This window comes from Silurus aristotelis, assembly GCF_946808225.1.
Source record: "Silurus aristotelis genome assembly, chromosome: 29".
In the NCBI taxonomy this organism is placed as follows: Eukaryota; Metazoa; Chordata; class Actinopteri; order Siluriformes; family Siluridae; genus Silurus; species Silurus aristotelis.
Genome location: NC_139602.1, coordinates 1,422,992 through 1,440,886, shown reverse-complemented (window position 1 = coordinate 1,440,886; position 17,895 = coordinate 1,422,992). Strand labels below are relative to the sequence as shown.

Below are 17,895 nucleotides of genomic sequence, written 5' to 3'. Positions count from 1 at the left end.
ATGCTCTCAAACCCGAGCGTCTCGAATCAGCGATTTGACCTGAGGATCAAAAACATCACGCTTTCCATCAACGATGAATGATTAACCCCGTCATACTCACACTTCCAGCCCAGACGTCTGACCTCTGCCCTGAGAGTTTATAGTACACGTAGATCGTCTCTCCTGCTTTAAACGACAGGAATCGACAGTCCGGACCGGCGAAATCCTGCGAGGCTTTTCCTCGGCAAAGGAGCACTGAAAGAAGGGAAGAAGAAAAAGAACAACGTCCATCATGATGTTCACGATGAGGATGATGAGATGAACACACACTTCTGCATGGTACTTAGTTTGGAATTTTACAATCTAAACTGAAAGCGAAAGCCCTCTTTCGCTTTCGTTCTGAGGTGTATTTTTCTTCTCAGAGCAGATCGGAGCACCTGAATGATGAAGAACTCTAGAGAAGATCCTGGAAAGACCTAATGTAAGTGTTTTGACAAGGAATTTGACTATGGTTACAGCAGCAAGACCACGAATAATCATTTATAGATCAGAAATTTAGCAAAACGTGCTGAAATATTTCATAAAATCCAGCTTTCGTGGTGGACCCATGGTAGACCGGAGGCTGAGGGAGCTTGTTGTTGCTTGCTAGCTTGCTAGCTACCATGTAAACACGGCGCCCTACAGCGTCCAGTTCTGTATCTGTATCTCAAGAAGATACTACTCAATGGAAACCAAGCTTTTCGAGTTCAACTCAAATCTTTTCAAATGTTTAATAATCACAAAAACAAACTTCTAGGCCTGGTTTTAAAGCGATCTGCTGCACTTACTGCTACATTCCTCATCGGCGCATCGCTTTAGGTCCGAGAACCGCCGGTCTACTGTTGCTTCTGATTCACGTGTGGAGATAAATAGAATAAAAACGCTTAAAATATAATACATTGCCGTCATTTCTGTCTGCCAGTGTCAGCAAACACAAACACACACACACACACACACTCGTATAGACACGCAAAGAAACACAAGCAAGCCGGACACGTCAGCACATCCTGCTAAGGCTGGAGCTCAGAGAAGGAGATCCAGAAGAGTCATGTTACATCGTCAGAGGGACGTGTTAAAGGGGCCGGGTTCACTCCGGGTTTACTCCGAATTCACTGGGGGTTTACACTGGGTTTGCTCCAGGTTTACTTTGTCTTCACTCTGGATTCACACTTGGTTCACACCGAATTCACTCCAGTTTTGCTCTGGATTCACATCAGTTTCACACCAAGTTCACACCCGATTCACTTCAGATTTGCATCATGTTCACTCGTGGTTTACACTGGGTTTGCTCCAGATTTACTTAGTCTTCACTCTGGATTATGGTCCGGGTTCACTCCGGAATCACTCCAGGTTTGGTCCGGATTCACACCAAGTTCACAACGGTTTTACTCCAGATTCACACTGGGCTTGCTCCAGATTCGCATCAGGTTCACATCATGTTCATTTATGGTTTACACTGAGGTTGCTCCAGATTCACTCTGGGTTCTTACTAGATTCATTCCAGGTTCACTCTGGATTCACTCCAATTTCACTCCAGATTCACACAGTGCTTACACTGGATTTGCTACGGGTTTACTTAGTCTTTACTCCGGATTTTGCTCCATGTTTACACAGGGTTCACTCTGTATTCTCACCATAATCACACAGGATGCACTTCAGGTTCAGTCCGGATTCACACCAGGTTCACTCCTGGTTCATGTTCAGTCTGGGTTCACACTCTAATCTACACCAGGTTCACTTTGGGTTCGCTCCCACTTCCACTCCAAGTTCACACCAGCTTTATCAGGTTCTCATCGTGTTCACTCCTGGTTTATTCTGGGTTTGCTCCAGATTCACTCTGGGTTCGTCCTGGATTAATTTCAGGTTTAATACGAATTTACACCAGGTTCACCCTGGACTCTGATTTCACCTTAGATTCACACAGTGTTTACACCGGATTTGCTACGGGTTTACTTAGTCTTCACTCCGGATTTTGCTCTGTGTTTACAAAGAGTTCATTCTGGGTTTACTCTGGATTCTCACCATAATCACACAGGATTCACACCAGGTTCACTCCTGGTTTACACCGGGTTTACTTCAGGTTCACACTGCGTTTGCTCCGGATTCACACCAGGTTCACCCATGATCAGTCTGGATTCACACTCAAGTTTTCTCCAGGTTCACAATGGGTTCGCTGCCACTTCACAGCTTTAATGGGACTTCCTACACCATTTACACAGAAATTCTAATGGTTTCCATTAAAAATCCAATTATTATTGAGTGGTTTCCATGATAAATTCCAGAATAAAATCCATTACCAAAACAGAACTGTGTGGTTTTTATTGTAAATCCCATTACAAACCATTAATAAGTGATTTCCAGTACAAATTATATTACAATATATATATATATAACATTGCCAAAAGTATTGGGACACCTGACCTTTCCTGCAATATGTGTTTCTTTTCCAAACTGTTACCACAAATCTGAAGGCACTCAATTGCACAAGACGTCTTTAGATGCTCTATAATAAAATATTGCGTTCACTTAAACTTTAGAAACCCAAACCTGTTCAAGCATGGTGATTCCCCAGTGAGCACATGAAGATCTGGTTTGCATGCTTTGGAGAGGAAGACCTTGCTTTTATAGAGCTCTGATCTCATCCCTACTGAACACCTTTGGGATGAATGTGAACGCTGACTGCACCTCAGGTCTCCTCACCTACACCAGTACCTGCCTTTCATAACAGTTTTGTGGCTGATGAACACAAATATCCATAAACACACTCCAGAATCTAGTGAAACATCTTCCCAGAAGAGTGGAGGGAAATGTAAGAGCACATTGGGACTTAATGTTAAATGCAATGCTCAAAGATCACGTATTGTATGTATGATCAAGTGTCCCAATACTTTTGGCAATACAGTGTATTATATATATATATATATATATATATATATATATATATATATATATATATATATATATATATATATATAATTATTATTATTATTATTAAATGTGTGTGTGTGTGTGTGTGTGTGTGTGTGTGTGTAAGAAAGAGATCAAAAAGCTACATTTTTTCATAAAGCATCCAAAGACGTCCCACACACACACACACACACACACACACACACACACACACACACACACACATATATATATATACTTTCTTTCTGAAAATGCTCAGATCTCTAACATCAATCGCAGCTCACTTCCTAATTCTACAGATGTCCTGACGTCATTGTCCTCCTGGAACCAATGGGAGTGTTGCATGGGGCGGGCTGACGAACCGAAACCGTCCCATGGTGGAGAAGCAGAAATAGGTGCATCCAATCAGAGCCGTGGTTGTGGGTGGGATTGGGATTGGGATTGGGGATGAAGCATTTACTCCTCTTCTTCTAGCAGGACGAGAAGGTGGTGGAGTTGCTGGAGATGGAGTAGATGATGGAGATGGAGAAGGAGAAGGCGGTGGAGGTGGAGGTGGAGGTGGAGGTGGAGGTGGAGGTATCGGAGATGAAGACTGTGATGTCAGGAGGTCTGGGTGAGGAGTTTGGCAGTCAGGCCGGGGTTTCTGTCTCACTCTCCAGAGGTTGGGAATGGGAAGTTCTCAGAGGAGCAGCGTGAGCGCACAGCTGCCGCGTTTCAGCCAATCACGTTGCAGTGGGGAATGTTGTCGGGAATGTGGTTGGGCCTACGTGTTCCGAGTCCGAGCTCCTCCACAACACCGTGCCGTTTAACACTGCGACTCCAATCAAGATGATTTGATTTATTTATAGTTATTTATAAATATTTATGCAACCAGAGGAAATTCATTGTAACCGGTTTCTTCTGCTTGGGGACCTTACCGAGCAGGATCACAGGACCACCACCAAGACCACCACCACCAAAATTTCTGTCTACAAACATCCAGGTACAGAATTCCCCCATTTATATCTCATGATTGTCTCATTCTTTTCTCATCTCTATCTCACTTTTCTACTCGTTTATTGTTCGGACAGAATGTTTCCATTCTAAAGATAGTTGAAGCTCAGGGCTACATTTTAACCCGAGAAGAAAAGAAAGAGAGAGAGAGAGAGAGAGAGAGAGAGAGAGAGAGAGAGAGAGAGAGAGAGATGAAGAGGATTCTCTGCGAGGATGTTTGTGCTGAAAGTTTGTCCACTCTCAGTAGGTAAATAATGAGAGAGAGAGAGAGAGAGAGAGAGAGAGAGGAGGGATGAAGGGATGAAGGGAGAGAAAAAAGTAGAGAGAAAAGGGGGGAGAGTGTAAAGAGAGAAAGAGAACAGAGAAATTTGATAGAGAGAGAGAGAGAGAGAGAGAGAGAGAGAGAAATGAGGAAGAGAGAGAAGGAGAGGGAGAGAATTTTTAGAGACATGAGAGAGAAAAGAAAGGAGAGAGAGAGAGCTATATATATATATATATATATATATACACTGTATTATATTATATATATATTATAATAATTTGATAAAAACAAGAATTGGATGGTACATGACTGGAAGAAAGTTCTGTGGAGCCCAAATGTGACATATTTAGCTCCAAAAAGAAGAACTTCTGTAACACGGAGAACAGGAGAGACGATGTTGACGGACTCCCTCAACCCCCTTCAGTCAAACATGGAGGTTTCTCCAGGTATTAAAAATAGAAATAACATAAATAGCATAAATAACAACTTTAGAATCTCTTACAGTCCCTAATTACGTCGCTAGTTGGAGATGTTCATGTTCATCCCAGAGCAGGACGTTCCATGATGGATATCGCTTAGCGGATTTCAACCATCCCGTATTTCCGTGTCGAATAAGTCCACCTTGAGGTCTTCAGAGTCATCAGACGATCAGTACATCAGAACTGCTGCTTCGACCAATCAGATTTCCAGTTCCTCACACTGGGGTCATCTAGCAGGCGCCCGATAACATCGGCGTTTTCGCATCACTAGTCGGAATTGCTGAATTGTGTTCATTTGTTTTCTTGCTTTATGCCGTTCATTCTGCTCGTATGAGATCCTGTGTGATGCAGCACTCTGTTCTACTGGATTCCTCTAGAATACTGAAGGTTTCTACAGATGTGGTGACATAATGATGGGATTAAGTGGTGGATTGATTCAGTTGGAACACCGCTAAAGATTGTAGATATTTCTGCTCACATGATTACGTATTCAAGTGTCGTTTCTCAACATCATGTTGGAGGAACCTTCTCATTTCTGGATTGTTTTTTATTGCAGTAGCTAGAGTCGAAGTTCATCAAGTTTAATCGATAATTGAAACCTGCTGCTGGTTCTGTCTCTGGATTTCAGGGAGGTTCGAGTTTTCTCCCTCAGTAAAACTGTGTGTAAAGCCAGAAAAAGGCAGGATGAACACTGTGCACAGAACAGAAGGTCAAAGTTGGCCATGAGGGAATAGCGGAGATATTACTACTTCCTGTTCAGGATTACTGGCAGATCCGATGTGAATGGAAACGGAAACGTCGTCCGGGGGAGAAAATGCAGCAGCTGATAAAGATTATGAAAGAGAGAAAGGTAGAGAGAGAGAGAGAGAGAGAGAGAGAGAGAGAGAGAGAGAGAGAAAATGAGACTGAGAAAGGCAGTGAGACAGAAAGTTAATGAGAGAGAGACAGAGGAAGACCATGAGAGAGGGTGAGACAAGAAGACGATAAGGGAGAGAGTGAGACAGAAAGTTAAAGAGAGAGAGCGGAAAAGAGTGAGACAGAAAGTTAAAGTGAGAGAGAGAGAGAAAGAGAGGAAGGAAGAGAGTGAGACAGAAGGGTAATGAGAGAAAGAGATTGAGACAGAACGGTAATAGAGCGAGAGAGAGAGAGAGAGACAGAGACAGAGGAAGACCGTGAGAGAGGGTGAGACAGAAAGGCGATAAGAGTGGGACAGAAGAAGACGGTAAGAGACAGAGTGAGAGAGAGAAAGGTATTTAGAGAGAGAGTGAGACAGGAAGACTAAAAGAGAAACTGTGTGTGTGTGTGTGTGTGTGTGTGTGTGTGTGTGTGTGTGTGTGTGTGTGTGTGTGTGTGTGTGTGTGAGTCTGAAATTCTTATTAAAAAGTGGAACATCTCCCAGCAAGCAGTCTGGGTTCAATATTGCTGAATGTTGACTCTTCACAGTGGAAGTCTAAAATATTTCCCCCAACCTGAGGGGGACGAGAAGCAGCCCCCCCTCCCTGCTGCTCAGCTCAAACGTCTCGGAGTTCTCAAACCCGTCCTGTAGAAATGCTTTTCATGCTAATAACAGTTATTATCATCATCATCACCTCTGTAATTAAAGCAAAGAGAAACAAGCCGAGACGTCTGGCCTGAAGCCTGACCACATCAGCAAGAAGTTTCTTCTTGTATTTGATGTCTGTAGGTGTCACGAGTCCCAATTACACACCAAAGACCGGTTCCTCACATCATCAAAGGAACCCGAAACTGTCACGAAGCCAAGCGGTGATTCCACGATGGATCCTGAAGGAGGTTCCTTCTCAAACTTATACCGGTTCCTTCAAGACAAAAGAACTTGGGATTTACACCTCAAAAAGTTTGTGGACACCTGACCATAAGGTTGCCATGTGCCTCATTTTGAAACATCCCATTCCAAATTTAGTTCTCTATTTGCTCTTATAGAAGCCTCAAGTCTTCTGAGAAGGTGTTCCGCTAGATTTTGTGGAGATTTGCGAGGTTTTTAATTTGTAATTATTCCAAAAAAAGTATATAAAAAATACAAATAATAAATATATCATTAATAAATAAATAAATATCGCAAAATTACAAATAATGAAAAATATAAATAAAGCAAGTATAATTATTATAATTATTAATTATTATTAAAAAAAATTATAAAATGATTTATTTAAATAATAAATGTATTGAATTGCATTATATAGAATTGTATTTCTTTACTTTTATTTTACGGTATAATTAACAATATAATAAATAGTGACGAATGATTATAAATGGTTTTTTATTTATTTATTTTTATTTATATATTTTATTTATTTTTATATTTTCTCAGGACTAATTTCTTTGCAATTTGTTTCTTTCAGGTGAATTTTAGAAGCCATCATGGCTCTGACCGAGGCTTCCATGAACCTTCTGTCCTCCAACAATGGTGAAGTTCCTCAAATCTCCTCCACACCGTCCGATCCCAGCAGCTCCGTTCCCGCCTCCACACCGGAGAAAAATGCAAGAACGTCGCCCCGGGCGGAACGGTCGTGCCGAAGCGACGTCACGCAGAACCTCTCCGTCCAAACGCCGTCTCGCTCCTCAGCGTTTTCCTCACGGCCCGAGTCTCCGAAGCTCTTGACCTCGTCTCTTCCGCATCACTCTTCTGCATGCTGCTCTTTTCAGGAGCCTGAGTGCTGTAACAGGAACCAGCAGGACACCATTTTCCAGGGGGGGGTGCCCTCAGGAAGGGCCCTTCACATCGGCCCCTGCTGCGTTCAGGGGACTCCTATTTTCCGCATGCATCACCAATGGCAGGAACGCTTCCAGAACCAACCCAACATGAACACGTTTAGGTAACGGAGTTCTGCTTTCACTGAGTTTCTTCATGAAGATGAGCACTTGCCGTCCAGTAACGTGGACTCCGTGTTTGCTTTTTGTTTTTGCTTTTATTTGTACCAGATAAAATTTCGGATTCCAATTTCCAATACTAAGTTTATGCAAAAGTATTGGAACACATGACATTTCCAGCCACATGTGGTTCTACCCCCAAAGTTGGAGGCACGCAGTTGTATGTTCCAGCAGGACAATTACTTCAGCTCTATGAAGATCTGCTTTCCATCGGGTAAAAGTGTGTGGAAGATCTTAAATGGCCTGCTACAGAGCTCACACCCTCTTAGAACGAATTCCACCGCCTCCTCATTTCCACACCTACCTGACTTTCCTAACACCGCTGTGGCTAAACGAAATCTGCACGAATCTCCACACCAATCTAGAGGAACATCTCACCCAGGAGAGTGGAGCTAATTATAAGAGCAAATTGAGACCAAATGTGGAACTAGGATGTTGAAAATCACAAACAGTGTTCATCCCAGAGGTGTTCAATAGGGTTTAAGTTCTATACCACTCGAAACCTTCCACACACATCCAACGCATGGAAAGCAGATCTTTATGGACCTGGAGCACTGTAAATCTGGAGTTACAGATTTTGGTCTCGTAGTTGATGTAAAGGGAAAATTTTACGCTACAGCATCCAAAGACCAGAACCAGCTGGGAAACCTCCTCAGAAAGTAAAGGATTTGGTGTGTTCTTGGAATGCTAATTGTGTTTGAGTTTGTTACCACTAGGGGCAGTGTTTAAGGATATCATGTCTGAGATAGTAGCAAATAAAATGAGAGAACCCTGGATGACAATATGGCTGTTGTCATTTATTGGCCCCTGACCAATGTCCTTAACCCCCCATCTGCTTAGATGTATAAATGTTCTCCTGGATAAGGGATGTAAAATTCCTGTGGTTTTTCCTGCTACCCAGATTGAGATCACCTCCATGTGGGTGGAGCTTTCATTTAAACCACAACCAATAGGAGTTTGCTTGTCTCTTGTTGTTCCTGTAACATATACTGTAAATTGATTATCTTTCTTGTCCTGTAGCCCTGCAAGACCTTTTCGCTTCCCCAAAAGGTAAGATCTTCATTTTTGTTATCTCCTTTTATATGTTCTGTTTCTGGTTATGAGTCTCATTTATCTTAGATGAAGGTAAAGATCTTTTCAATGTCCATACCACAGTTGATTCTAGACTTCTGCAATTACATTTGACCAAATGAGTTATTAATACTATAGAATCTGTGGAGAATCTGGAGAGATTTATGGCGTAACATTAGATTTTGGTCCAAAAGGTCATGAGTTCAAATCCCAGCCCCACCAAGCTGCCACTCCTGTGCCCCCGAGCAAAGTCATTAACCCAATAGCTGCTCCATTGTACGAATGACAGAAATGTATGTCGCTTTGGATGAGCGCGTCTGAGAAATGCTATAAATGTAACACTCCAAAATCTACTGTAACGTCTTCCCAAAAGAATGGCGGTTCTAGAACTTTCACGTTCTAACTCAGAATAGCACCATTAAGTCTTGAAACGTTTTTGATACCACCTCGTAGTCAGGTCTCCACAAACTTTTATCCATAAAGCGTCTCCACCACAGTCAAAGCTAGTGCTTACTTTAGCAATTGAGAATAAATTCAAGACTCATCTGATCTAGCTTGAAAATGCCCTATGTCTGATATAAAGCAAGCGGAAACTCTCTTTTGCCTACAGTTACTCAGAGCTCATTGCTGACTGGCCTGTGGTGGTCCTCGGCGTGTGCACTATACTCATCGTGGTGTGCACTTTAGTAGGCGTTCTCGTGCCGGACTTGCCCGACTTCTCCGATCCTTTACTGGTAAGACTTCTGCATTTCTGTTTTTTCTTCTTAAGTAAGGTCATTACAGAAGCTTTCATTCACCTCTAGGGTTGTATTTGGACTGTTGGTTTTCGCTCTGGTTTGTATTTCCATTGGTTAGACTTTCTATATATAAAACACCTTTTCCAAATAGTACAAAGTGCCCACTGTAGAAACCCAAACCTGTCAAATACTTCAGTTATTTACACCTTGATCAGGCATAAGACATTATAACATTATGAGCGGTAAAGTGAATAACACTGATCAACTTTTCATCATGGCACCTGTTAGTGGGTGGAATATTGGGCAGAAGCAGTAAAAATGGGTGTAAGGATTTGAGGGCCAATTCGTGACGTCTAGACGACTGAGTCAGAGCATCTCCTAAACTGCAGCCCTTGTGAGATGTTCCCAGTCTGCAGTCTTCAGTATCTTTTAAAAGTGCTCAAAGGAAGGAACAGTGGTAAACCGGCGACGGCCGAGTCTCATTGATGCAAGAGGAGAGTGAAGGCTGGGAGACGAGCTCGTGTAGCTCAAATTGCTGAAGAAGTTCATGTTGATGATCAAGTGTCCTAGCAAAGGTGTACTAAACACTCATCTCTATGCAATCTTATGTTCGTTTTCCGTAGGGCTTCGAACCGAGAGGCACCACGATCGGTCAGAGGCTTGTCACATGGAACAACATGGTGAAGAACACAGGATACAAAGCCACCTTGGCGAACTACCCCTTTAAATATGCAGATGAACAGGCCAAAAGGTAACACATGTCCTTTATATATAATTGAATTTAAATATAATTGTATATAATTATTATTTATAAAAAAAAAATGTAAAGTTTGTAGTGTTACTGAATTGGAGCGCGTTCGGCTCCGCCCTCCACTCGTAAACCGGCGCGTTTATACAGTATACTAGCCCATACTCATGAGTGGGCTGGGCCATGTCCCAACAATATTTTCAAGTTTCGATGGGGTCTTTGTAACACATCTCCGTCGTAACTACCTGTATTTTGGCTGCACAAGGATTCACCTACCTCACGAAGCACTGGGTAGACCTACATTGATGGCATTTGGTGGAAATCCTTATCCAGCCTTGTTCAGGGCCCCAGGAAGGGCAGATTTGTGGTGCTGGGATTTGACCTCACGAACTTTCCCACTTGATAAAACCATCCTCTGTAAGCTTTGCACATCTGGGTCAACCTAACCTCAAACCTAACCCTTGAATCTTGAATCCATTTATTGAATAAAAGTTCTCAAGGTCTGTCAGATTGAACTGAGTTTTGGCTTCTAACAAATATCTAACAAATCCATGGTAGATGTGACCGCAAATTTGGCACCTTCGTCCTGTTGGAACGTAAATCTCTGTCCCAAACGCCTTGCAGACTGGAACATATTTTCTTCCAGCATTGCACAACGTTTGGCTTTACCCATCCTGGCCTCATCTCTGTCAAGTTTCCGAGTTCCTGCTGAAAAACATCCATACTACATGATTCATCCACTGCCAGCCTTTTCTCAATAATGGTTTCTTCTACCACAAGGCCCAGTTTTTTCGCAGTGTCCAGACTTGATCATGTGAATTTCCGTATATAACCTTCTGAAGGCAAATTTGATGCTGCGCCATATTCTGTACATTTTTAAATCATTCGTTTAATGGTGCACCAGAAATTTACCTTAATTTTTAAGTTTGGGATTTTACTTCTTTCTCTTCCTGATTCTGTTTCTTTTTGGGTATAAAGTAAATCACATGTTTTAAATTTGTGCTGGAGCTTGGGCGATTTTGTGTAATGACATAATGCAAACGATTTCCTGTTAAGTTCGTAGTCGTAACATTACAAACGTGGATATGTACACAATGTACCATATTTTGGGACATAAAAGAATCTTTTCCAGGTTCAAGTTCCAAGTCTTGTGGTTTTGCGCATCATTTCCGTGACACTCTGCAATGAGTCAGATCATTTTTTGTCCTGTGCCTATTAGAAACGGCAGAACTCCATATTCTACTCCATTATGCTAAATTATTGCTTGCTAGCTAGCTAGGAGCCTGTACATTCTCATAGCTTGCTCCAGCTAAACCTACTTTAGACCACTGTTTACTTTCTGAAGTACTTAGTGATACTTTGGTTTATTCCCTGCTTGGATAGAGCACTTGGCTCACTCTGGAACTACTTGGCCACCAGCTCATAGGGGCAAGCAGAGGTAGTAACTGCCAAAGTATGTAGTTACTCCACCCTTTTCGCTGAGGGGATTGCCAGCAGAAAGCCTGTCTTCAATTACACTCATTTCAGACCAGCATTCATGTGGAGCGGTCTTAATAGGCACCAGTGTGAAAGGAAGATTACTTACCATGCTCTTGGTGAAGCAAGGAATATCTAGATGGCTCCATTCAGAAACATCATGAGCCTTTGAGGTCTGATGTAGTCGTTGTCCAAAGGACAATGTTTTTAGTCATATAGTCTGATGAGGACTAGAAACTCATTTGGTTTTCGGTAAACGATTTGTGGTCTGCTTTGATTTGTATCCGGTTATCAAATTAAGGCATTGATCCAACTCAAACATCAGCCAATTGGTCAGTCAGGAGCTATTATCAAAAATCACCAAAGAATGACCGGTTTACCTTCTATGTAGACCTGAATATAACATTGAGGACAGAATTAGAAACGTGTTTATTAGAGGGACCGAGCTCTGAGGTATATGAAGTGGTAGAAGAATGCTCAGGATGGAAGAAAAAAGGAAGGCCATGGAGGAGGTTTATGGATGTGCTGAGGGAAGACATGCAGGTGGTTGGATTAAAAGAGACAGATGAAGGACAAAATGATATGGAGACAGACCATATGCTGTGGAGACCCTTAATGGGAGCAGCTGAAAGATGATGATGGACATGTAGATAGAATATAGAATGTATTTCCTGTTATACGATTACACAAAATATAAGGTTATTGATACATATTTGTATCTTTCTTTCTATTAAAGCATAAGCATTGGTGATTTTCTTCCCTTTTATGTTTTCTGGCTTTGCATTCTCGGTTCCAGTCACCAAGAAGAGAGGTATTTAGAGGATCACTTGGGAAGAGATAAAAGACAAGCCGAATGGGACTTCAGTAAAGACAGCTTCTTCTGTGATGTTCCAGGTAAAGATTTTAAAATCTATCTAATTAGACACAATTGCCATAATAACTAATGTTTTAGGGATGTGCATCTCCATAACTGAGGCCGAAAGAATACGATGCACTGCGATTCAATATGGTATTGATAGTTTGCTTTGATTTCTTTGCTCCAGACAGACAGCGAATCATCAGTTTGCTTAGGTGCCTTTTGACGACTTCTATCGCACGACCTCTTTCACAAACATGCCTCTGTAGTGCAAAAAAAGATCAAACAAAACCAGACGTTCTTTTCCCGTCGTGTCTGCAGGAAGATGCAGCTCTACCTCTGCCATGTTAATCCGTATTCTATGTGAGCAGCAGTGGTGCTGAGAGAACGTGCTCGAGAACCGAGAAATTTACAATCACTAATGTATATATGACAGGATTAAGTGACTGATCTGTCCTCCAAAGCTGTTATAATTCCCTCCCGTATCTTCCAAAAGCTTCATCAGGTTCAATATTCTAACACCAATTCCAAATACTAGGTAAAGACAGGAACTCTAAGTACAGCCAAAAATTTATGACACACTCTCCAGGGTGTCCTTGGGGTTTTAAAAAAGTCTAAAAATGTAAAAAATGTAGGCCTTAAAAAGTCCTTTTGAACAGGTCTTAATTTCCTGACGTCCATGTAACACTACCGCTAACGCTCATCGAAATGTTCACTTTAGAATGTTTTTGTTTGTTCGTTTTCGTGGTGTTGTACTTCTTTCTATACTATTACAAAACTTGTTTGGTTGCTAGCACTAAAGCAGTCCCCTGAATCTGCAGAAAGTGATACCTTCGTAATGGACACCTTGATTGGCACCACAATTTTGGCAGAGGGACTCTCAGAGCACACTTGACAAGACTGACCTCCTTTTTCAGGAGCTGCTTCTCATGATCTTGGCTTTTCTTCATAAATTGATTGACAGTCGCAAGTTGACATGAAAGACAAATGCAGGCAAAAATTTAGTGCACCACAGCACCGTTTCTGAGGGGCTCCTGGCTGATCTCGAAAGCTACGCATATTTACGCAACTTGCATTTCTGCTTTCGTGATTCTTGTCCAACCCGATCTTTTCAGGTGACAGCTACTCAAGAATTGTGTTCACCTCAGCCGACGGGAAGAACTTATGGAATCTCCACGCTATAAAATCCATGTGCAATTTCGACAATACGAGGGTACGTGGTATTCTTGAATTTTTGCGGTTTTGGTTTTCTTTATTTTTCCTTGCTAATAGATTTTGATGTCTTCTCAGGTTCGTTCCCATCCACAGTACTGGAGCTTGTGTCAGCGTGCCACATCTGCGTCCTGTTGTCCAAGCTGGACCCTTGGGAACTACATAGCTGTGCTCACCAACAAGTCGTCCTGCCAAAAGATAACAGAACGGGATGTATCTCTCACCCTGAAGGTCTTGCGTTCCTGTGCCAAGTTTTATTACAATGGCACGTTGGGTCCCGAGTGTTGGGATGTCAGTACGCGCAGGAAAGACCAGTTCAAGTGCGGCGGCGTTCCCAGAAAGTGCACCAAATACAACGCGGTATATCACATTCTCCATTTCTTAGTGGACAAAGATTTCCTTCACCCGAAGAGCCTGGAATTGCATCCACCCGATCTCAAATACAGCATGTTGTTTTCTCCTACGGAGAAAGGTGAAAGCATGATGGACATTTACTTGGACAACTTTGAGAACTGGAACTCCACAGACGGCATCACCACCGTGACCGGCATCGAGTTTGGGATCAAACACAACTTGTTCCAGGACTACCTTCTTACAGATACTATGTATCCTGCGATAGCCATCGTGATCGTCCTAGTAGTTATGTGCGTATACACCAAGTCCGTATTTATCACCATCATGACCATGTTCGCCATCATGAGCTCCTTAATCATCTCCTACGTCCTGTATCGGGTGGTCTTCAACTTCGAATTCTTTCCTTTTATGAATCTCACGGCGTTGATCATTCTTGTTGGGATCGGCGCCGACGACGCGTTCGTCTTGTGCGACGTCTGGAACTACACCAAAATCGACAAGCCAAACTCGCAGCTCGCTGAAACAGTAAACGTCACGCTTCAGCACGCGGCTCTTTCCATGTTTGTCACCAGCTTCACGACAGCTGCTGCATTCTACGCCAATTACGTCAGCAACATCACGGCCATCCGCTGCTTTGGGGTTTATGCTGGGACTGCCATACTGGTCAATTACGTTCTGATGGTAACCTGGTTGCCCGCCGTTGTGGTCCTTCATGAGCGATACCTTCTTAATATCTTCATATGCTTCAGGTCACCACCTCACACCACAAGCTTTTTAAAGAGCGTCTACCGGAATACCAACAAGTGCCTGTTTGCGCTCTCTGAGTGGTCCCGCGTGTTCTTCGAAAAGGTTTTACCATGCATTGTGATCAAGCTGCGCTACCTGTGGCTCTTTTGGTTCCTGGTCATCACTGGTGTCGGTGCATACATCGTCTGCGTCAGCCCTAAAATCAAACTGCCCTCCTTGGAGCTGTCAGAATTCCAAGTCTTCCGGTCCACGCATCCATTCGAGCGCTACGATGCAGAGTACAAAAAGCTCTTCATGTTTGAACGTGTCCACCATGGAGAAGATCTCCACATGCCCATCACAATAATATGGGGTGTTATTCCAATAGACACTGGTGATCCCATGAACCCTAAAAATAAAGGCAAGCTGACGCTCGACACCAGTTTTAACATCGCCAGCCCGGCTAGCCAAGTTTGGATTCTCAACTTCTGTCAGAAGCTCAGGAACCAGAGCTTCGTCTTCCAGTCTAACGAGCAAGATTTTACCAGTTGCTTCATCGAGACATTTAAGCAGTGGATGGAGAACCAAGACTGCGATGAAGCAAGGGTCTACCCGTGTTGCAGCCAGTCTACATTTCCTTACAAACAAGACGTTTTCGAGTTGTGCATCAAGCGAGCTATTATGGAGCTGGATCGGAGCACCGTTTACCACCTGGACAGCAAGACACCGGGACCGAGATTCGACATTAACGATACGATTCGTGCCATTGTCCTCGAGTTTCACAGCACATACCACTTCACGTTAGCATACGAAAAAATGCATCTGTTCTACCAAGAGGTGGATTCCTGGATCCAGGAAGAGTTAAAAAATGCTCCGGATGGGTTAAGTTATGGCTGGTTTGTCAGCAACTTGGAATTCTACGACCTCCAGGATAGTCTGTCTGATGGAACGCTTATAGCCATGGCACTGTCAGTGGCGGTTGCATTTAGCGTTATGCTCCTAACTACGTGGAACATCATTATCAGCCTGTACGCCATTATCTCAATCGCTGGAACCATTTTTGTAACTGTAGGATCGTTAGTGCTTTTGGGCTGGGAACTAAATATACTAGAGTCTGTTACCATTTCAGTGGCCGTAGGGCTTTCTGTGGACTTTGCCGTTCATTACGGCGTTGCTTACCGCCTCGCTCCAGAACCCGATCGGGAAGGCAAGGTGATTTTTTCCTTGAGCAGAATGGGTTCAGCGATTGCCATGGCAGCTCTCACGACGTTTGTTGCAGGAGCGATGATGATGCCGTCCACAGTCTTGGCATACACCCAGCTCGGCACGTTTCTCATGCTGATCATGTGTATCAGTTGGGCATTTTCGACGTTCTTCTTCCAGTGCATGTGTCGCTGTGTCGGTCCTCAGGGCAGCTGCGGACAGATCCCGATGCCTAAATTGTTTGCGAAGTGTCGTGCTTTTAAAGCGGGGACTTCAGACTCGTCATCCACGTACTGCGAAGGAGGGAAAACCTGCCAGACAAACAAGTACCAGTCAGATACCAGGGGACAAGTGGTGGAGTATGAACTTGAGCCTTTGGCAACTCAAAATACGGAAAAAGATGAGGTCCAAAAAGAGCACACTCAGCTAAGCGATGAAGGTGCTCCTCAACACGCATCTTGTTGTCAAAAAATCAAGAAATCGGAAATTAATGATACTAATACCATGCCGAATACGGACCCCGTTTACCTGCATAATTACTCTTATAACTCTGGGTGTCCCTGTGGCCATTATTTGCCCCAGTGGACCAACCACCATACCTGTATGCAGGATAAAGAGTGTCCGTGCCCGGCGGCGACATGCAGTCGTGCCATAAAAGACCGGGCCATCTTCTCCAAACTAAACAATGCAAATCACACAACCACCAATCACGACGTCCACTGCGTCCCCACCCAGTTCCACAAGTGTCCCCATCCCCCGACCGCAAGATCTAACTCAAAAACTCTAAAAAAGCACCCCTGCTATCGTAGAGGGTGTAACACCTTGCACCATCAGTCACAAGATCAATCGTCCCGTGACGCGGGCGGAAACGGATCTCACTTAAACAGTCCGTGTAAACCTTCACCTGACACCATAACCACTCGAAATCGCACTCACCGTTCCTCAGCTCATTGCTCTACGTTACCTCGGACTCCTAAAGACTGCGTGACCGACGATAAATCAGAAGAAACGTCCTTTAAGGTTTCGAGCGCCTCCGTTTTAGTGCAAGATCACAACAATCAACAAAGGACAGACTCTGCTACTTTCGAAAGAAGCGTCCAGTTTCGAATAACCGCCAGCGAATTCTCGCCCAAAAGAGACCGTTACGTAAACGGGAGTATAAAAGTGAACCACAAGGAATCAAATGGTCAAGTCGGTCCCGTTAACTCGGCGGCTTTGTCGGAAAGTTTATGCTGATGTAGAACCGACGGAAAAACGGTGTTCCTCTGGAATTAATTCTGTGTTCGGAACGAATTTGTATTCTAGAATCTTGACGTTCGAGATGGTTCTCGTCGATTCGTTGCTATTAACATTTGCCGGAGATTTTCTCCAAACGCACCTGATATTACAACAATCAGGCATAACATTATAACATTGAGCGGTGAAGTGAATAACACTGATTACAGCAAGTGGACATTTTGTCCTCAAAGTTGTGTTAGAACCAGAATTGCTGAAGTAGTTAATGATGTTGATGCTCGACGGGTCAGGACTCGTTTGGCAGCCAAAGGGGGACCAACACAATATTGGGCAGGTGGTCATAATGTTATGCCTGATCTGTGTTTATATTTTCAGAAGTCATAATAACGTTACTAACCGGAGTTGAAATGTCTATAAGCTTGACGCTTATTATACAACTCCTACAGAATGCCAAATACATAACGGAGATTTAAAAAAACAAAAACAAAGATCTAATCAGTCATGCAATCTGCTTTTGCTGGGACGTGTATAAATATGCGTAAATATTTTTTTACCGAAAATAATTTTATACTTATAAACCAAGTACTATAAGAGCATACGTTTAGGTTCATTAATAATTGGACATTATACTGTTTTTCCTGTTTACAGTCCATAAATAAAAATTATACTTTATCTGGACTAAAGTTTTTGGACACCTGACTTTTTTTTTTTTTTTTTTTTTTTTCCCC

The 17,895-nt window shown here is 43.0% G+C and overlaps 2 protein-coding genes and 1 long non-coding RNA gene across 9 annotated transcripts in view; 2 read left to right on the top strand and 1 right to left on the bottom strand.

Annotated features, from left to right (window-relative positions):
- LOC310722852 (transport and Golgi organization protein 1 homolog) overlaps positions 1-1,131 on the bottom strand; it is a 37,022-nt gene extending 35,891 nt beyond the window's left edge. The window contains exons 1-2 of one of the 3 annotated variants that reach the window (XM_083535613.1): positions 807-1,131; positions 101-234 (exon numbers count right to left, since the gene is read on the bottom strand). In XM_083535613.1, the coding sequence (XP_083391739.1) occupies positions 101-234; positions 807-927 (255 nt within the window). In that variant the 5' untranslated portion in view covers positions 928-1,131. The remainder of the gene's footprint in view (positions 1-100; positions 235-806) is intronic. The other 2 variants (XM_083535611.1, XM_083535612.1) reach the window with 2 other exon arrangements.
- Positions 195-2,307, top strand: LOC310722871. Its single transcript, XR_014532520.1, has 3 exons — positions 195-318; positions 407-460; positions 1,523-2,307. It is a non-coding gene; the product is annotated as an uncharacterized lncRNA (long non-coding RNA).
- Positions 2,308-3,284: 977 nt separating this feature from the next.
- Positions 3,285-17,629, top strand: disp1 (dispatched homolog 1). Of its 5 annotated transcripts, none has more exons than XM_083535614.1 (8): positions 3,285-3,907; positions 7,020-7,493; positions 8,569-8,598; positions 9,230-9,353; positions 9,980-10,107; positions 12,377-12,474; positions 13,552-13,649; positions 13,727-17,629. In XM_083535614.1, exons 2-8 carry the CDS (start codon positions 7,039-7,041, stop codon positions 17,165-17,167), a joined length of 4,374 nt encoding a protein of 1,457 aa, XP_083391740.1. In that variant the 5' UTR covers positions 3,285-3,907; positions 7,020-7,038; the 3' UTR covers positions 17,168-17,629. The 5 variants fall into 5 exon arrangements, with proteins under 5 accessions (XP_083391740.1, XP_083391743.1, XP_083391744.1 ...); XM_083535617.1 differs by having other exon boundaries at positions 3,892-3,907; positions 7,031-7,493; XM_083535618.1 differs by lacking the exon at positions 3,285-3,907 and adding an exon at positions 5,216-5,318 and having other exon boundaries at positions 7,031-7,493.
- Positions 17,630-17,895: the final 266 nt, after the last annotated feature.